This window comes from Falco cherrug, chromosome 2 (genome assembly GCF_023634085.1).
Source record: "Falco cherrug isolate bFalChe1 chromosome 2, bFalChe1.pri, whole genome shotgun sequence".
In the NCBI taxonomy this organism is placed as follows: Eukaryota; Metazoa; Chordata; class Aves; order Falconiformes; family Falconidae; genus Falco; species Falco cherrug.
Window position 1 is genome coordinate 36,696,964 of NC_073698.1, and position 21,241 is coordinate 36,718,204.

Genomic DNA, 21,241 nt, shown 5'->3' on the forward strand with positions numbered 1-21,241 from the left:
GTCTGCCTTAGCCTACCACTGGACTGAGTCCTTACTTTCCTGGCTCAGATGCAGTTCTGCCTACTGTGAGTATCCATATCTCATGCATGACTTCCAATTTCTATTCCCAAAACTGTTTTCAGTGCCTAAGATACCCCCTCTGCTTCATCGTGCCAACCAACCACACTTTCTTCTTTCAGGTCTCTTTATGTGTTCTGTGCAAATTTGGTTATGAGTGCTTTGGGGCAAGTCTTGTTTTTGAAAATACAAGGCATTTGTGAAGTTGCAGGTCTAGCAAATGACATTGAAGAAATAATAATTATGAAATTTACTTTGTTATCTTGCACCACACTGTAAATAAACATACGAAGTAGCATTTAAATATATTCAGACTACGTGAACAACAGAAATGTTTCCAATTCTCTTTTCCTCCAGATTTATACTCAAGCAAAGGAAAAGAAGTAGTGGTTACTATGCTTGAGTCAGATATACTTGACAAATTTGATTCCCTCACCAGATTGCCTTGCCTTTGAAGGCTGACCACAACCAGCTGATACATATTTAAGCCACAGCTTGGACTTTATCAGGGGCTAAAGCATACTTTTGATTCTCATTAAGACAAGACCCCTGACAGCATGCTATGAGCTCTGTGACTCTCAAAAGAGGCTTGAGCCATAGTTAATTCCGAAATAAATATGCTGCCTTTCAACCAAACAGCTCCTACTGCAAAAAAAGGCAGGCATACCTAAATCTGTAAAACAAAAAAGAGGAAAGCAGACTGTGGAAAGAAATCATAAGCAAGGCTTATATCAATTAAAAGTGTTGGGGAAATTTTACGGCAGCAGTTTGATCTCTCTTCTCTCTCCAAAAAAATAAAAAAGAGAGAAACGAAAAAGGAAAAAAGAGAAATCGGGAAAGACAAAAAAAGCCACAGACACAACTGAACCTTTTATTCCTAGGAGTTCCCTCAGGCAAGGGGCATTTCAGCTTTTTATCACATAAAACTTTACCATAATTCATCTATTAGGCAATGAGATTCTATAATCTATTGTCAGTTAAATTAACATCTGTAAGTCTTTACTGATGATGATGATACATTGCCAGAAGCATCTCAGGGCAACCTGTTTTCAGTTTCATTGGCAGAAACAGTGAGACATGGAAGCAAAAACTTGCAGCAGCAGATCAGTAACTCTTTCTAAAGCAAATGTGGTATATGTAATCCATTTATTTTAGCTTAGCTATGAAAAAAAATAATAGATGAAATAAAAAAAATATTAAAAAAGCCTGGCCACACAAGGTTTGCATCTTGATGTGTAATTAACTTGATTAATTAGCAGTATGCTTCTTAAACTGTAACATGTATATGAGTTAAGTGAGAAAAAAAAATCCACTTAAAAATTCTGTATCTGGTGCTACTGTGGGAAAACAATCCCCCTTCCCAATTTATCAAAGTAATTGAAACAGCAAAAGAGATAAAAATGTGTCATCATCAAGTGATATAGAAATTAATCTGCTTGAGAGCTCAACACGTTACACTGATCACTAGCTGCCTAAATCCAAACATGCTTTCACATTATTTGTGACATACACTCCATGCATCTGGAGACATAGACTGTAGTGCATGCCACCCATCTATCTGTTCTAACAATGCTGATAGAAGTTTGCTTACTATTCTTTCTTTGAAACACAGCAACAATGCTAGAAATGTTTACATCTACAGTTAAAACACATTTGTTAAAATTTGATCACACCTGTTAATGTCAGGTAGTAAAAATATACCAGAGACTCTACTCTCCACTTTGTGGTGCTAGTGAGTCAGTGTTGATAAGTCGTCTAAATATTTTGATTGAAAGTACCTTATTTAGGAAAAAATAAATAAATCAAATCAAAACCCATTGGAAAAGGCTACTTTTTCAGCATATCTCTGAACCAAATTAGAGCAATATTTCAGTGTAGCAGCCAAGTATACTTACATACTTAATTTTAAATAGTTTGCATTACCTTTTACTGAGGTAGTTTTACTCTGGCTGGTATGGTAAAAATCTTATAAATTATTGATTGCAAACTAAATCATTGTTGTACTCAACTATTTTAAGAACTAGACATAACCACCCCATATTTTCAGTATCACAGTGTGTACTTTTGCTGCCATGGTAATCAATGGCAAAATTCTATCTAATTTCAGAAGGATGAAGATAATTCCCCATGTTTGAATTGGGTTATCTGTCTCCTGGACTCCCTTTCTAACAAATTGAACACATTTATTCAATGCAAATTACTCAAAATATAGCTGGAACTGAATTTTCATTTATGCTTTTCCAAAAAAGTGTTGTATGGACAGAAGCAACGATGTAAAGAGATTCTGATATTTTTACTTTAAAGGTATATGCCTTTGTTTAGGATCTGCCAATAGTCACCACTAGTCCTTCCCTCATGGGTCTCGGTTTCCTTGTTGCTGTGGAACATAGCATCTTTCAATTTAACATTCCAATTTTGTCTCTGTGTGATTTTCAGTGCTGCGGCATTTAGAAAGGATTATAAAATCTCAATACTTGTTTATTCTGCAGGTCAACACTCCCAACAATTGTCCTGGTACATTAGAAATGTTAGCTGCATTACTGTTAGTCTTGACACCTGCTATTTACCCCACAGAAGGGAAAAAGCACATGCTTTTATCATTGTTTTCTTCCTAATTAATTGCTTAAACATGCTTAATACCAGAAAAGGCCTGTGAAACCCAATGAGAATTTGTTCTGTTAAGCAGGGTAAGAGTTAGGCCTTGATTATACTATAGCTGATCATGAAGTGATTTAATAATTATAAATTCATGCCAGTCATGTACAACAGAAAGTCCCCCAAAAGTATTAGCATTTGCCTAACTCTGTTTATTAATCCTTCATGTGATCAAGTGTGAACAATAAACGTTGTATTTCTTTTTGGTCTGCTGACTGTAAGAAGAATATATGGATTAGAATCTGCCAGAGAGAACCCACACCTTCAACTCTAAATGAGCACACTGAAAAAGAATACTTTCACCAAACAGAATAAAGAGATTAAATATTAATCTGCAAATGAACTTTAGTTTCTTAGTAGAGGCTATACACTTTGTATATGTGGATATTTAGTGATGTATTGCTTAGTTCTGCCAGCTGTAACTCTGTATTATTTATTTTAAACTCCTTGAGCTTGACAGCATAGACAACAATTTGGTCTCTTTGAGGTCTTTCAAAATCCTCCTGTGAATCTACTCTGTATTTTTTACAATTTTTCTTTTATGCACTTACTTATGATAAGTGGCTTTTCAGAGATTTGGGCCCAATTCCCAGGGTACTGTTTGAGACAGTTGCTGTTTACTACAAGACAAAAAACAATGGCCCCTGTTTATGAACTCTCTCCCATAAAGTCTGTAAACGAAAGAGCTTGTTATATGAAATGCTTAAGAATGGTCACAAGCTAAAATTTAGAATTCTCCTCACTTATTGATTTAAAAAAAACCACCAACCAAACAAAAAACCTGAAAGAAGTTGTGATTTAAAGTTCATTAATTAACTACATGTGTTTCTCTATAACTTCACTTCCTTGGGGACTTCTTCGATTTTTGCATCACGTTGGGCCAAATGTAAACAAGATGATCATGTAGGTAAAGGCTAAAATCTGGCTGTGATTTGAAGATCCTTTAGTAGGAAAACTCAACAAGTAGCTACTTGGCAAAGTTCTGCAAGAGAGCAGGATGAGGATTACAGTCATAACACTGTAAAGACAATTTACGTCTGCTGAAGAAGTGGATGTTATACTAACATGACTACAGACTTTAAAGATGAGAGACAATGATCAGGAATGCCACATTCTCTTAGAGAAGAATATAGCAAAGCAATTTAAAATGCACTTCTTCAGCAGCTTTCTGTATGATTATGTCTTGTAATAAGAGCTTAATAATGTCTCAATTCAGACATTTTAGTGACATAATATATTTCATACAGCTTAGGTCCCTGACACCATGTATTATAAGTGACTTTATCTTTCTTTTGGTCATATGTGGTCTTTTCTTCTCTGACATACAGGATTTTGACAGACATTCATCACTACAGCAAAACAACATCTAATTTTAATGTACCAAGCAGTAAAAATTAATCTATTTTAATTTTGTTCTGTCATCCTTGCTTCAAAGAGAAAAAGTTTTAACAGTGTTTTGTCTTAATAAATTAAAGTTTCCTACATATAAATTTTCCTATACATTTCCATTAAAGCAAGCTAAGCAAAAAGAAAAGCTTTGCACCTAAAGCAGAAACTTACCGAGGTGTGAAATGGTCATTGTTTCTCATGGGATTTCATTCCACTGTATCGGATCTGTCCACCAAAGGTGTCAGGTCCTTCTCCAGATGAATTATATTTATGGCAGACTGCTCTACCAGGACAAAAAAGCAAAATCGTCAACCACAGTCTTCACAAATGACTCAATCTTTTTAATACCCTGAATCATTAAGCACCTTCAGATAAGGGTGAGATACTGAACTTGACTGATACACCCTGAGACAGACTTCATGCTCTCACACGTCAAGTGGCAGCCAGCGTTACAGAGTAGTCGCACTGCAGCACCCTGTCAGCCAGAGTTTCCCGTGCAATGAGGGTGTATGGCCTTGCCATTACAGAAATGAGAATATAACTGATGCTGGGTCATCATTCACTGCAAAAAAATGGCATGTTCTTGTGCCCCAGAGATGTTTAAATACCCTTATTTTAGCATTTAAATTAAATAGTTAATTAAGAAGTAAATTCTACTTCTTCAGTGAAACTTTAAATAGCAATCCTCCAAAAAGCATTTAATTCAGGTTTAATAGCAGTTACGACATGTTAAACAGGAACTAGTTATTAAGAGATACAGAAGTAAAGAAAAGAATAAAAATCAATTATATATTCCCTACATCTGAATAAATATATTTAAAATAACTATCCTTTTTTAGTAATGTAACTGACTCATTAGATACAAATTAAACACCTGTAGTGTAAACCAAATCTTAATTTAAAATATTACCTGTCTTAATATAGTACACTCCCCTTTACACACTACAGTGGACACATTTAGTGGAACAGGCAAATGGCAGAAGTAAGCCATTTAAATACTTAATGACGGTGCACATTAAATAAAAACTGTCTGCAACATATATTTTGTAGTGATTTATTTGCAATTCAGATGTTATCTCTAGATGTATGTAAAGCTGTTAAGTCTGCTAACTATTTAAGATATTATAATAAAACGAAAATTGTAGCAATTCATTTATGTTAATTTATTGACACTATAAATTCCTCAGGGCAGCAGCCATGAATACACTTTCCTGTATAAAACTAAAAACTGTTTTGGCACCTAACAGATAAAACTTAACAATAGAAATACTAACTAGGATTTACATTTGCATGGATTTTTTTTTCTGTTTCTCTTTCTTTCTCTGTTTTTTACATAGGTAATCCAACAACATGTACTTTTTCTTTTAGATTTCCAGAGTTACACGTGATTTTATGTACTCATCAAGTTGCTTTAAAGCACTTTACTTCCAGGACATGGACACATTGCAATTTTAAAAAAATCAAGCCTCTTTAAATCTTTCATAAAGACAGATAAATCCATTAAGCATTTTTAGTGGTCTCAAGGACACAGTATTTCATATTTTAATTTTAGGATGTTTTTGCAGCAGGTTATAGGATTTTTTAAATGTTAATTTTGCACCTTGGTTATTACATTTGGTTCTGGGTTTTTTATAGCACTGGATTCTGACTAATCACTTATGACAAGACTGTAAGACAACAGTTTGCCTGCAGAAAGGGGGATGCATAGCAGCACCATCCCAGAAGCAAACAGAGAAGGGAATTATGGCTTTTAGAAATATAATTTCCTGTCTTGCTTGCCCCTGGCTCTAAGGGGGGCACAAACTCCTATTGCTCTGTGCTGGCAGCCAACTGTCAGGTCAGCTTATCTCAGATGGCCAATGTGTTGAGGGGATGAAGCCAAAGCCCTGCATGTCCCTGAGCACCGGCTGCCAATGTCCCATCAGGACAGGGACTGGTGGCCCCACACAGGCTGCTGTCATCACTCTCCAGCTTTCACTGTGACCTGCAGTCCCACTAGCTCATGCCAGGAAGAAAGCCTTCAAGTCTTCCTTATTTTCCTGCGCGCTGGGGATAGAAGTGTTTCACAACCTATTTGGCACTTAAGGCCACTGAAACCAATATTAAGTCCTCAGTTTGGTAGGCAAACAAGGTGAAGCAATCATCTGCTACCCCATTATGCAGCTGTAGCTATACTGGACACATCAGGCAAAGAACCTCATTTTGTAATTCCTGTGAGCACCTGGAAACTCCTTAGAGGTGGGGCCCTCCCTGGATCCTCACCCACCATCGGAAAATGAAAGGGACCTTCATACAAAGAAATGGGTTGTGTTGCATCTACAGACGTGTCAAACTTTGAAAACCTCATGCTCTAGACAGCCTTGCCTTGCTGCTAATTGGTATGTTTTCCTTTAAAAAGTGAAGATTCTAACCTTTTACTTGACAGATATGTAAGTAAAATGCCACATAACATTTTGAAAGCTTATCTATAGTCTGCTGTTTACGAGTCTTGTTTATGTTGGAGCTCACACAGGAGGATACAAATGAAAAGGGTTAGAAGGAACAAAACTGAGTGGTTGGTTTCAAATATATGTGTAAACTAGCAAAGAAAGGTTTTTACCTACAGAAAGTCTAAAGATGCTGCTCCCTTTCAAAAGGCAACCATACAAGTGGGACGCCTGGCTCAACAGATTTTTTTTTTATTATTATTATCATTATTATTTTTATAATTATTTATTCCTAGTTGTGTCCCTGGACTTTTGGCATGGAGAGTAGAGACAACTTCATTACCTTGGGGTTATTTGGTGTTGTGGTTTTTTGGGGTTGGTTTGTTTGGGGTTTTTTTTTTTCCCCTTCTTTCTAATCTTATGAAATTGCAGCTAGGAGAGAGTAAATGGGATTCCATTTCTCTGTGAGATTTAGCAACAGAATTGTTTACGGTGTTGCAATCAGTCATGTTTAAAGTGGCGCTACTAACTGCATAACTGAATAAGGGAATACTTTGGAAACAAAAGGGTTGCATAACAGGCAAATTCAGCTTGTAGAATCTTTAGTAAGCAATGTATAAAAAAATTCATAAACCCTAGGGACAGTTTGCAACGTTGTCAGTGGGTGCAAAATGGTAACTTAGAAAAACTAAAATGACAAAAATATGGAAATAACCAACAATCAGAAATCTGGTTTAATTATTTTTTTTCTTTTTCTTTTTTCTTTTTTATATTTGGTTTTGTTTCCAGTAGAAAATTTATCTCCTGCAAATTTATACACAGAGATTAATTTGTACTTATAGCTCAGGCTTATTCTCTTCAGGAAACTAAGCACTGCACTTGGAAACCAGAAGTTTCAAAGACCACGACGTCTTCATCCCATGTGGGGAGTAACTGTAATACTAGCAGAGGTGAATTTCTGTGGCTCGGGAATACTCAGTATTTTACATGTAAATTATTTTGGAGTCTTCCTCATTCCTCTGCTTCCTGCCACTACTTGGAGGTGGCAGCACCAGCTCTGAATTTCCACAAAGACACAGGTCTTGCCTTCACAACTAAATTGCTGACCTGTCTGACTGTTGTTACAGCCTTCAACCTCTAAGTAGTGCTTTAAGAGGAAAAAGTGATACATTGAGCTCTACCACAATTCCTTGGCTACTGGCAGTAAACATTAGCTCTGAAGCAACTGTAATAATGAAATACTAGAAAAGTGAACAATAAAAACCTACCATTCTGTAAGAAGCAACACCCTGATGCTTAAAGTTTGGGAAAATATTTTGAGTAAGTGACTCAAGCCTCCTGCAGCTTGAAGGTGTGACATGTGGGAAGCCTGTGATATTCCTGTTAAAAAAATTATTGGCTCTGCTGTGCTAGCCAGAGATCAACTTGACTCAACAACAGTATCAGCCTGCTCTCAATAATATTGTAACTTGGAAGGTGCAGCAATTTTCTTCTTAAAGGAGGTCCACTGACACAGTATATTGAGATCACTTACTGAATTCACCGAAGGGAATTCTGAATTACTAATTATTATTACTAATAACATTATTAATAGAATATCTTCATATTATTAGAGACATCCCTGCATAAGAAACATGAGAAATATCCAGAAGCTTCCTCAGACTCTGTTGGGTCAGCAGTCTTGTTTGGTTAATCTTTTTGTTTGGTTGGTTTTTTTAATGAAGAGAAGGAAAAAGATTTGTTCCATACCTAATCTCAGTAAGCATAATCTTAAAGACTGGTAGAGCATCTTTCTTACAGTTCCATGCAGCACATGCTTTTGCATTTGACTGCTCTCAGGAAATACACCTGTCAAGACTGTCATCAGGGCCCCCGTTTTATTTGACTTTTCTGACCCTTTGTATCATCAGATATGTTCTTCTTGAAATATTACTTTAATTTTGGCTTCTCCAACTTTGTTCTCTATCAGTACTGTACCAGTACTTCTATCTGCACAATGTATGCCACTTAGGCAGATCTTTGAGCTGGATCTGCTTCTACTTTTTCCTTAAAGCAAGCACTACCAACACTCCTGGAAAATTTTTAAACCCTAAAGATCAGATTTTACCCCCCCCCCCAAAAAAAAATAAAATTCATGGAGCAACCAAAGTGAGACAGAACAGAAAAGGTGTAGATGAACATCCCTGGCTCATGCTGCTGTGAGTCAGCAGGTCTGCTTGTCCCATGTACAGTCTCAGTCCAGCAGCTCCACAGGTTTGCAGAGTCCTCTCCCCAAGCCCAAACATTTTCTTTCCTTCCCCTCTCAGACTTGAATAGCAGTTCTCTTCCCTGCTTTTCTCAGCACTTTCTAGAATTTCTGCTCACTCTGGTCTTTTTATTTTCCTTTCCTCATTCTCCTTTTTTATCCTGCACCTCTCTAAGTCTCTTTGCTCGTGCATTCTCAAGAAAGGCACAATCTCCCCCCTTTCCAGAGTGCCGCCTAACCCAGAAGGGAACAAGATGACAAACATCTGTACTGCCACATAATCTTTAAAGGACATAGAAGACATTAACTTAAAATAACTGCAGATAAACTAAACACCATCTACTAATCTAAGTATTTAATAAATTGTAATTACTTTTACCAATTTCTAAACAAATATTTAAATTGTTATAATAATAAAGGATGGATGTACTCTAATCTCTCACAAATTTGTCACAAATAATTCACAAACCAGATTTTCATCAGTAAAGTACTTCACTATTCAGTGAAACAAAACATATTGCTGATCTCTACAGGGTTTAGTGCAATTTACCATGAAAACAAAAATTGCCAGGTTTAAGAAAAATCCATAAAAAATTTGCTTCAGAAAAGTTTCTAAATGCTTCAGAGAATATCCTTTATTTGAAAATGAAAATATTTTCTATTCTGTGTTACAAAATCTAGTGTCTGTACTTACACAGTGTATTCTCATCTCACCAGTAATGTAAGTGCATGCATTATGACAACATGACAAGTCATATCATATGATCATATTACTGTGCCATATCATACCCCTAGGATTATCATCATGGCTAAAATGTTTTAATTTTTAATGTTCTAAGTTGTTTTTTTTTTTAAAGGAGGCTATGTAAGTAAACAAACAACTCACTTGGCCATTACCTTTGTCGCTCCATCATTCTGCCCAGTAACTTTGTGACCTACTGGACAATTTCAATAAATTTTGTAAGTGGGATAGATATTTCAAAGGTGATCATAGTTTAAATTTCATTCCAGTTGGTGGTATGTATGGGAAATAAACTGATACCCTGAGAGAAGGAAAAATCACCGCTGTACCTTTCCAGGCAGCTGCTGCCTGGCCCAGCAGCATGTCTTTCTCAGCCAGCCACTCACATCTGCAGGGTAACCACCACTGAAGACACAGGAGGAAGCTGGCAGTAGTGGAAAATTAAGAGACACACCTGTAGGAAAATGGTTTTCATTAGCTCAAATGCTCTTAAAGAAATTGCTTTATTTTTTAAAATCATTAAGAAAACTTGTACTTAGTCTGTTTGAAACATGCTGGGTTTGATCTCAATGTGTCCTGTTTTCACTGTGATAAAAGAAAAAAAAGTTTCTGTATCTGTGCTAAACAGTCATCAGCTAACATGCCTGAAGAGAGGCATGAGAATCCAAGTCCTAAGCCACTCACCTGTGGCCTAACAAGTCACCCTTTCTGTAAGCCTAATGAATCTTTGTGTGTGTGTGTTTGCTTGTTTCCAAAATGACACAGGTAGAACTGTAAACGTAATACTTCCCAGCTAGATTGAAACCATAGGTACCAACTTTTTCAGTGACAATCTCAGGCTTAGCTCCTACTTGCTAATTTCATTTGCACAAAGTCTTTTAAAATCACCCTACACCTCACTTGAGCACACTTTTCCTGTTCATCTCTCTTCTTGGACCCTGGCCCCTCCATTAGCCCACTAACATCATTTACAGCCCCTTACCTTCTTTTTCCCTTACCTACTGCACTATTATTTCGTACTCCCTTTCTCAGCAACTATCCTCTTTTCTACGTCCTGCTGGTGTGGACTCACATTTACATTGACATAAAACTGCTTACACACAGAGTGACAAAAATATTTTTATCTATTGTTCTGTTGCTACTTTGAAACAATACTGATAAATGGAAGAGATGTCCTTTTAATCTATGTAAGTTGTACTACTTTGCTGTTATGGGATGAATCAAATCAGTGGAAAGGTTTCTATTGATTTCATTGAGTTTCTGGACAGTCCTCTTACACTTCTCTAGATGTCGTATAATTTCTATTTTTTATTGTCATTTTTAACTGATTTTATACTACTACTAAAAGTAAAGCTTGTCACACCGTAATTCCTTAATCACCCTTTTTAGCCTTCTTAAAAGACAAACAGATTTTGTACGTTTTAATCCTCACACATAGTAACTGATCTTAACGACTGCATATTTTAAATAGTTCATTTACCTCATTTTCAGATTCTGTAAGAATGCTTGATAACTACCATAAGATGCTTTTTGTTCTTTAAGTATCTCATTGTTGACACCTTAGTACACACCCTCGTCATCTTAAAAAAAGGGGATGTGAGGAAATGTCATTTGCTGTGGGTACTAGAGTACAGAAATTGAATTTCTCTGCAATACTTTTTCTTTTATAGCCAGCCAATTAATAGGCCCACCAGTTCTGTCATGGCTTCCCAATATAGGTAAAGCATATGTTTGTTTTTTAGCAGGTAATTCATTCTCTTATATATGGATTCTTTGTTCCTCAAATTCCCTCCTTGGCTTTCTAATTTTACTTCTTTCTATTGTTTTCAAGATTATTGGATTTGGGCTTTCCCAATGATACATTTTAGGCTCAAATAACTTAAATATTGAACCTTGACATTTAACTATATTGATCTTTTCTTTGCCTTCCTGTTTTCTTTTATTTGTTTAGGGATATTTGTTCTGAGACTTTTGTGCTATGCTTAAGTACCCTCCACACTGAGACTAAAGATTTTCATCTCAACACTTTTGGTTGAGGATATCTCTTATTTATTTCCTTTTTTTTTTTTTTTTTGAAAGTAGATTTACCTGTCTTTGCCGAGGACAGAATAATAATCTACTAGATTTTGTTATGAACACTTTCCCCAAAAAGTCTGAATACTGTTGCATTATGTTCAAGATTAATCAGCATTTTTTTAAAGTTGGTTTTGAGATGCGTCCTATTACTATGTGTTATTTTGATAGATGTGAAACTACAGCTTCCAACAAATAAACATTTCAAGTATCAAAAAGTAGTTTTCCAAAGCATAATTTAACCCCTCCATACATAGGTTAGTTAGGGCTGTTATACTGGACTTTGTTCTACTGTCGAGCTTCTCCTGTACAGTGTATTTAATGTGTTTTTCTTGATCTGTCAGATAATGTAAACCAGATGTGTATTTCTATTATTAAGGACTTACATTTTGTCTATGTATTAGCCTCTCCACAGTACAGCTTTCTCACCAAAGTGTTAATAAGCACTTTTTAATTTTTTTTTCTCTTTTGTTTCATTTTTGCTCCCCAGTACATGTACACTATATATTCAACAGCCAGTGAAGTGGCACAGCATATAGGTATTATTGGCATTACCTTCAAACATTTCTGACTTTTCTATGTGAAAAATACAGCAATTTCCTAATGAATGTATAGAAAATTATGATGCCAGTTTAAGCTATCAAACATGTACTGTGTGCTACAAATTTGACAGAAAAACTATTGTAGATATACTGTAAAATCATCGAACAAATAAAATATTCATTACTTGCACAGGTGGATTAAAATCAATAAATGCCATTTTGTTGTTATAAACTGTCTGATGTAACAAACATCAGCCTTGCAGACGCATCTATTCATATGCAGGCATAATTTTTTATCTGGCTTTTTCCAGTTAGGCACCTAAGTCTCTATTAGGTTTTAGAACCATAATTTTTAAAGATGTCAAGCTGATATGATTTCCAATAAATCATTAGAAATTGTTAATAATCAGCCATACCTGAAAATAAGTATTAAAAAACAGCTCTGTTGAAGTTAAGACTAAAAACCACAGTGACATGTAAAGCAAGACGTAAGCATTTCATTTATGATCATCACCTGGTAGTCAGTCATAGGTTTGAGGATCTAGTGCTAGTGATTCAGATTTTATCTTTCCTCTAAGTATTCCATGCATGTCATTGGTATCAATGGGATGTTGTAAGCTGCAAGATGTTTGGTAAAAAAAGGCAGATTTTACAAGCAAAGACTCCAGTTACTTGGATAGAGTGTTATATGGTTTTCCCCTTAATTCAGAGTCCCAAGTACTTGTTTTACAAACTGCAGAATGCCCTCAAATGTATTGACTTCATTGTGGAGTCAGAGTATTTATTGTGTAATGCTGAGTCATATAAAAAAAAAAAAAAAAAAGGCGGGCATTCACTAGGCTGGAGGAAAAAGCGATGGAGACACTAGCCTCCTGAGAAAACACTCAAATTCGGCTTGGGTTTTGTGGCATTTAACATAAGTAAACCATGACAAACGTCGTCAGAAATATAGCACATAGCATATGCCACTGTAATAGTGAAACTGTTTTTTCCCGCTGGTGCTCTCCAGCTCTCTTGGGAAGGAACCTGGAGTTAGGGCGCGTGCACGCCCTGGGGCAGGCAGGCGCGGTACATGCCCCAGGTGCAGCAGTGGCTGTAGCACGCTAGAGGGAGCCATCACACAACGGCAATGACCCCCTCCACCCACCCACCCCCACCCCGATAGCAGAACTTGCCTAGAAAATCTCTGGATACCCTCTGGATACCCTGAGCCATCCTGAAGGTTTGGCATAGGCTACGGGATAAGGAGAGGAAAGCACAGGACCACGGTACAACGAAACGAGGTCCCCTGCTAGCTCAGGGGCTTACTCTGGTGTTTGGTACATTTTTAGAGTTGTGCTGCTTTCACAGAGCACTCCACCGGATAAGTGCCTCCGCCGATCCCGGCGGCTCCCGCCAGCCAGTCTGAAGCCCTCCCACAGCAAGCAAAGCCCAGTTTGTAAACATATCCGTTATTTCGTCTGTCTGTCGCTCTCGCACTGAAAGTTGGCACGTCTGAGAGTAGTGATTTTACGCTGCCCTAATGTATGTATAGTTTATTTATATACCGCATTTTAACACAGTATTAGGTTTATAACGGTTACTAGCAGACTCGCTCTGCATGGCGAACTATCCGTTTCAAAGCTGCAAAGAGGTCTTCAGGACGAGAAGATGCGTCTAGAAAGAACACTTATTTGAATTCATAAATTTGGAAGACTTTCTCCAAGTCAAATTATATCTATGGACATCATAACTCAGAGAGGGCTTAAGGTTATCCTATTGAGCAAGGCGAAAGAGCACCTTCCTCAACCGAATCAATTTTAAGAGCTGCTCCTAAAATAATCGTCAGGATCGTCTTATAATTGCTCGAGTTGCTTCCTTTTTCCTCCTCTCTCTCGCTTTTCCCCCTAAATGATTCATGCTACTTACACGCTCGTCACTCACAGCTCACAAATGGCAGCTTCATTTGGGTACGCACGGGTCGAGACCGGCGCTCCGGCAATCCGAGCACGCACCTCTCCAGCCTCGGGCCTCCCCCCGCGCCCGCCGCCCCCGGCCGGCATCCCCCCTCCGCGCCGGCGGCGGGGGCGGGCGCCGCTCCGGGAGGGGCGGCCAGGGGAGGGGAGGGGGTGGCGCTGCTGCGGCCCCGAGCCCCGCACCGCCGGGCTGCCAACGCGCCCCCCTCCCCCGCACAGCGGCCCCGCGGGTGGAACGGGGGGCGCCCCCGGGCTCAGGACCTGCCCCTCGGGGAGGGCGAGACCCGCTCGGGGCGGCACCCGCAGGGCCACGGGGGGTTCCCCGTCCACACACACACGCACGCCACTGCCCCCGGGGCGGCGGGGCAGCGCGGCGGGTCCCTGCCTCGGGCGGCTGGGGGGACCCTGCCGCGGAGTCAAGTCCTCGCCCTCGCAGAGCTTTGGCGGAGTGCAGGGGTGTCGCGTCCCTCCTCCGCTCCCACCCGTCATCACGGAAGACTTGTTAATATGTCTTAAAAATAAATAACGGGGGACGGGGGGGGGGGGGGGGGGGGGGGAGGGACGAGGGACGGAGGGGACGGGACGGGGACGGACAGTGAGAAATAAATAAGTAAATAAATAAGTAAATCTGGCGCGGCCGGGGGGGCTGGGGGCGCGGCGCTGCGGTGCGCGGCGACGAGACACCGCAACCCGCCCGCCCGCCCGCCCGAGCCCTTGGCGTGTTGCGCGTCTCCCACCGAACCGATCTAATCAATGACACCCAGCGCCCGCCGCGGCCCCGCCCCCCCCCGCCCGCCTGCCTCCTCCCATTGGCGGGCCGGCGTCGGGGCCGGTCGCCGCCGCCACCGCCGATTGGCTGGCCGGGAATCCGTATCAATGTTTAAGCCGCGGCGTGAGGTGAATAGAGGCAGTCGGCGAGCGGCGCTGGGTGAGCGCGGCGCGGCGCGGCGGCCCCGCGAGTGCTGCAGTGAGGGAGGCGAGGCGGAGAGGAGAGGAGGAGGCGGGGGGGTGGGGGGTGGGGGGGGAGAGAGAGGCAGAGAGCGGCTCCAACTGTTGAATTTTCGCTGAATTCTCCACTTACCTGCGGGCGGCTGGTGAAATGGATCTGGTTTATCGGGGATCGGCGTTCGTTTCGCGTGCTGTCTGGCTAAGACTGGCGACCGTCTGTTTGCAAGGGGCCACCCATCAATGAGGCAGAGAAGAATATTTTTTTTTCTTTTGAAAGCCTCTCTACCACAGGTTGCAGAATTTACTGTGTACTTTGGGTCCGGACTCAAATAAAGGAGAAAAAAAAACAGTGCAGAACTGAGACTCGGAACTAAATCTGTGAGCTATATATTGGGAACCTATGTTTTTTTGTTGGTGGTGTGTTTTTTTTTTCTTTTAATATGAAAGATCTCTGATTTATTTCACACATAACACTGAGGAAAGGTGGTTAAAAACACTCAGCAAAGCAGGAGACAGACGCGCCTCTGTGCCAGTGAGTGGATAACAGCCTTGTTTTCCTGATCCTCAGTCTCCTGGAGAAAGAGGTATAGTAAAAGTGTAGCTGGATCCGACATTCCTCCCCCTTCTTTTTTTCCCCCCCCTCCCCTCCCCCCCTACCCAATATAAATCTGATTAAATTCTTTTTCCTGTCTATAGAGTGAGTCAGAGAAGCGTTAGGAAGAAGCTGCAACTAATGTCTGTGAAGGGAGGAACATGAGGCGATAGTGAATGTGATTTGTTCCGCTGGATCTGAATCATCCAGCAGATTAAAACACCTGCATTTCTGGATGTGCCATTCACTTATTTCTGGTTGTTAACAGAACCTGAAATAAAATTTAGCTACCCTTCCCCGATATTTACCTATACACCGTATCGCTGGGAAAGGTGTATCAGAGAGGGGCAACGCCGTTGCCTCCGCTCTTCTCCCCTGTACCAAGATGCCTAGTGAGAGTGTTAAAGCTTGAAAGGACTGCAGAAAAAATGCATCGCACCAATCGCGGAACTGCATAGGTTTTAATATAAGCGAATTAGTCGATTAAAAGATCTCCCACTTTATCCATCGCCAGGGTTGTTTTTCCTCTTCTTCTCCCATCCCCTAAATGAAGAGGACTAGGCGGCAGTGTCATTGGAAGGAGATGCTGAATAGAAAGAAAAGAGGCACTTGATAGCGCAGCCCTGTGAATACAGAGACTGTTTCCCTTTTAGCGAGAGACTGAGAGAGTGTGTGTGGTGGCTTTTCTTTCTCCCTCCCCCTCCCCTTTCTCTCTCTCTTGCTCTCTTTTTTTTAAAAAAATCTATGCGTCCAGCCATGGTTGCCTGTTGATTTCCTCTCGGCTGGAGAGAAAAGCAAACTGGAATTAAACTGCATGGAGAAAAGTGCAGCTCCTCAGACACGCATAGGCACACACGCATAGGCACACGGAGAGAAAGGATGTGGTGGTGGCGGCGGCTACTGGCCTGTCTTAAAGAAACCCAAGTGTGCATCTGATTGAGCACAGCCTATGATTTCTCTCAAAATACGTATTTAGTGCTAACGACGACGGTCAGCTGGTGGGTTTCTTAATTTTTTCCCCACAAAAGGGGCGAGTGGGAGACTGGTAGTAGAGGGAGAGAAAGGAAACTACAAATCGGGACACTAGTTTTTGCCGTGTTTTGTTTTGTGGGTTTTTTTTTTTTTGTGTGTGTGTTGTGTTTTCTCCTCTTGCCCTGCAGTCCTCGTTCCCTCGCCTTCTGAATCGCGAAGGAAACAGTGAGGGTGTACGAGACGGGGGGGGTGGGGTGGGGGGGAATACCGATGGCAGCTAGATGCAGCTCTCCGCCGCAAGCAATGCAAGATCAGATCTCTAAATGCAGCAAAACACTCCCTGAAAACCAACAACCCCGCGGTGCAATCAGCCGTTTCACTGCCTCTCACTGCACACGAAGAGGGGTTTCAACAAGCTAAGACTTCCCCCCCCCCCCTTCTGTTTCTCCTACCCCCTCCACCCCATCAATCGCATCACAAGCGATGAGTAGCAAATAAGCTTTTCTGCCCCTGCTTAGAAACCTGTGGCCACCCCTCTTTCCTATGTATATATAAATACAGATATTTTTTTTAAAAAATGTTTTTGATAGTTTTTAGAAAAACAACCACTGCCGCCGATTTTTTATTATTGTTGTTATTTTTATTATCCTTTGTACATCTGCGGGGATTCAAGGATCGGGAACTCTTCGCCTGGGCCGAAGAAGATCTTTTGCAAATTTCCTGATTTTTGAAATCCTCCCACTGCCGAAGTTGGACAGCCAAAGTAACTGCGAGGGGACTGCAAGCACGGCAAGCGCTTGCTGAAACACTGCTGAAGCTCCCCCGCCCCCCCTCCCCGATTGCTCCCTCCCTCTGAGCTACATGGTCTATTTGCTGCCTCTCATCCTGTGTCTCTGCAGATGCTTTAGAGCAACAGGTTCAGGAACTTAAAATATAGGGGTGGGGAGAGACAAGGTAAAAAAAAAAAGAAAAAAAAAAGAAAGAAGGGGTGGGGGGTAAGAAAAGAGAGCTGAAGGAGGAGGAGGAAGAACAAACCCAGCGCAGGAGGCAGAGAAGACGGGGACGACCCTGGTCGCCGCTGCAGCTGCTGCCGCCCCCACCCCTGCTCGGGGATGTACCTTTCCATTTGTTGCTTCTTTCTCTGCTGGGCTCCCGCCCTGTCGCTGAAAAACCTGAATTACTCGGTGCCGGAGGAGCAGGGAGCGGGCACGGTCATCGGGAACATCGGCCGCGATGCGCGGCTGGCGGCGGGCGCGGCGGGCGGCGGGATGCTGCCCGCGGAGCGCGGCGTTCCCGGCGGCGGCGCCGGCGGCGCCCGCGGCCCCAAGTCCACATTCCGGGTGCTGGAGAACTCAGCCCCGCACCTCCTGGACGTGGACGGGGAGAGCGGGCTGCTCTACACCAAGCAGCGCATTGACCGAGAGGCGCTGTGCCGGCGCAGCACCAAGTGCCAGCTGTCCCTCGAGGTGTTCGCCAACGACCAGGAGATCTGCATGATCAAGGTGGAGATCCAGGACCTGAATGACAACGCACCGGCCTTCCCCTCTGACCAAGTGGACATGGACATCTCGGAAAACGCTGCACCAGGCACCCGCTTCCCCCTCACCAGTGCCCATGACCCAGATGCCGGCGACAACGGGCTGCGCACCTACCTGCTCACTCGTGATGACTACGGCCTCTTCTCCCTTGACGTGAAGTCCCGTGGTGATGGCACGAAGTTTCCAGAGCTGGTCATCCAGAAGCCATTAGACCGTGAGGAGCAGAGTCACCACACCCTGGTACTGACAGCACTGGACGGCGGTGACCCGCCTCGCTCCGGCACAGTGCAGATCAACGTGCGCCTCATTGACTCCAATGACAACAGCCCCATCTTTGAGGCAGCTTCCTACGTGGTAGAGCTACCAGAGAATGCGCCACTGGGCACTGCCGTCATTGACCTTAATGCCACTGATGCTGACGAGGGTACCAATGGAGAGGTACTCTACTCCTTCAGTGGCTATGCACCCGAGCGTGTCCGCGACCTGTTTAGCATCGACCCGCAGAGTGGCCTCATCCGTGTCAAGGGCAACCTGGACTATGAGGAAAGTGGCCTCATTGAGATCGATGTCCAGGCTCGGGACCTGGGGCCCAATCCCATCCCTGCTCACTGCAAGGTCACCGTCCGCCTCATTGACCGCAACGACAATGCACCCACCATTGGCTTTGTCTCTGTTCGCCAGGGAGCACTGAGTGAGGCTGCCCCACCAGGCACTGTCATTGCCCTGGTGCGGGTCACTGACCGTGACTCAGGCAAGAACGGGCAGCTCCAGTGCCGGGTGCTTGGTGGTGGTGGTGGACCTGGAGCCGTCCCTTTCACCCTGGAGGAGAACTATGACAACTTCTATACCGTGGTCACCGACCGGCCCCTGGACCGCGAGGCACAGGATGAGTACAATGTGACCATCGTGGCACGTGATGGGGGCAACCCTCCACTCAACTCCACCAAGTCATTCTCTGTCCGGATCCTCGATGAGAATGACAACCCACCCCACTTCAGCAAGAACCTCTACGTGTTACAGGTGCCTGAGAACAACATCCCTGGAGAGTATCTGGGATCTGTCTTGGCCCAGGACCCCGACCTGGGCCAAAATGGGACAGTCTCTTACTCCATTCTGCCCGGGCATGTGGGAGATGTCTCCATCTACACCTATGTCTCCGTCAACCCCACCAATGGTGCTATCTATGCCCTAAGGAGCTTCAACTACGAGCAGACAAAGCACTTTGAGTTTCGTGTGCTGGCCAAAGACTCAGGTTCACCGCACCGTGAAAGCAATGCCACGGTGCGTGTCACTGTGCTCGATGTCAATGACAATGCGCCCCTCATTGTCCTGCCTGCTCTCATCAATGACACCGCCGAGCTGCAAGTGCCACGCAATGCTGGGGTGGGCTACCCCGTGGGCACCGTCCGTGCCCTGGACAGTGACTTTGGGGAGAGTGGGCGCCTCACGTATGAGATTGTGGAAGGCAATGAGGAGCACCTTTTTGAGATGGACCCCACTAGCGGTGAGATTCGCACCTTGCACCCCTACTGGGAGGAGCTCAGCCCTGTGGCTGAACTGGTGGTGAAAGTCAGTGACCATGGCAAGCCCAGCCTCTCTGCAGTGGCCAAGCTCATTGTCAGAGCGTTGGCAGGGCCCTTGCCTGAGGCTGGTGAGCCGCAGGTGAATGGAGAGCAGCATCGGCGACCACACTGGGACTTGTCACTGCCCCTGATCGTGACGTTGAGCACTGTCTCCATCATCTTGCTGGCTGCCATGATCACAATTGCTGTGAAGTGCAAGCGAGAGAACAAGGAAATCCGCACCTATAATTGTCGCATTGCCGAGTATAGCCACCCTCAGCTGGGAGGAGGGGGAGGCAGTGGCGGGGGAGGAGGAGGCAGTGGCAGTGGAGGGGGCAAGGGCAAGAAGAAGAAGATCAGCAAGAATGACATTATGCTGGTGCCCAGTGAGGGCGAGGACAGCCGGGGCCCCCTCAATGTCATGAACGTGGTGAGCAGCCCATCCCTGGCCACCTCACCCATGTACTTTGACTACCAGACCCGCCTGCCCCTCAGCTCTCCCAGGTCTGAGGTGATGTACCTGAAGCCCGCCTCCAACAACCTGACTGTACCCCAGGGACATGTGGGCTGCCACACCAGCTTCACAGGGCAAGGGACTAACGCCAGCGAGGCTCCCCCGAGCCGGATGTCCATAATTCAGGTAGGAGACTTTTAGAATACCCTGGACCTCACTTTAGACGCTGGTTTTACTTTACCTTTTGTCTGCAGTGAAATCTGCTGTAGAGCACCACTGAAGGGACCAACACAAGTCACTAAAGAGAGGTGGACTTAATGAAAGTGGAACCAGACCACGTCTGGTGGGTCTGGTTGTGCTGTCACACCAGTCTTGCCTCTGTGATTCCAAAGTAAATTCTCACTGAAACAGAGTTACGGCAGTGCTAGAGGTACGTGTGAGAGTGCAGGCAGGCATTTAGTATGTTTGGGGCACACTGGGGTGTTTTCGCAGAAGGTCATCTGAGGTGGGCACTTCCACAGGTTTCCCTTTGCTTTGGTTTGGGGTGGAGAAGGGGCAGGGTGTTTCTGAAGCAGTCATATCATCTGCAGTAACTAGCAGGACATGGGAGAAACTCTACACACTGAGGACATCTATTGCAACAGCGTATTATAGCCCTCCAACCCTGTATGTAAATATGAGCTATCTTTCCAAGATGTATGGGGGTTTTTTTATTATTTCCTTCTTTAGAATATATATATATTTTTTTTTAATGCATAACATTATCATTGGGGCCCCATTGCCTCCTCCTCTCCCCATAAAAGACCAAACCTGCAGTGCTGAAAATTCTGCTTAGTCAAATAGAAAGAAATTGTATGTGATGATTCCCTCCTACCCCCAAATGTTAACAAAACTTACATCCTGTCATAAAACAGCAAAACAACTAGTCAGATTTCCAGTAGCCTGAGTCAATATTGATGACTGCTTTATAGCGAAAGGCTTACATGCTCTGTCTCCTACCAAAACTTATTTAGAAATTACAGCTGGGCTGCATTCTGCTGCCAGTTATATCCACACTGTCCTCTACCAACTTTTGTGAATGTAAGAAATGG

General features: G+C 43.1%; 1 protein-coding gene and 1 long non-coding RNA gene across 3 annotated transcripts in view; one reads left to right on the plus strand and one right to left on the minus strand.

Annotated features, from left to right (window-relative positions):
• Positions 1–14,252, minus strand: part of LOC114017941 (uncharacterized) — a 75,974-nt gene extending 61,722 nt beyond the window's left edge. Inside the window, exons 1-3 of the long non-coding RNA XR_008731118.1 lie at positions 14,038–14,252; positions 9,844–9,968; positions 4,273–4,384 (exon numbers count right to left, since the gene is read on the minus strand). This is a non-coding gene — a long non-coding RNA (uncharacterized LOC114017941). The remainder of the gene's footprint in view (positions 1–4,272; positions 4,385–9,843; positions 9,969–14,037) is intronic.
• An 868-nt stretch (positions 14,253–15,120) lies between these two features.
• Positions 15,121–21,241, plus strand: part of PCDH17 (protocadherin 17) — a 92,857-nt gene continuing 86,736 nt past the window's right edge. For both annotated transcript variants that reach the window (XM_027815908.2, XM_055703158.1), the window contains exons 1-2: positions 15,121–15,616; positions 17,270–20,336. In XM_027815908.2, coding sequence (XP_027671709.2) covers positions 17,709–20,336 — 2,628 coding nt within the window. In that variant the 5' untranslated portion in view covers positions 15,121–15,616; positions 17,270–17,708. The remainder of the gene's footprint in view (positions 15,617–17,269; positions 20,337–21,241) is intronic.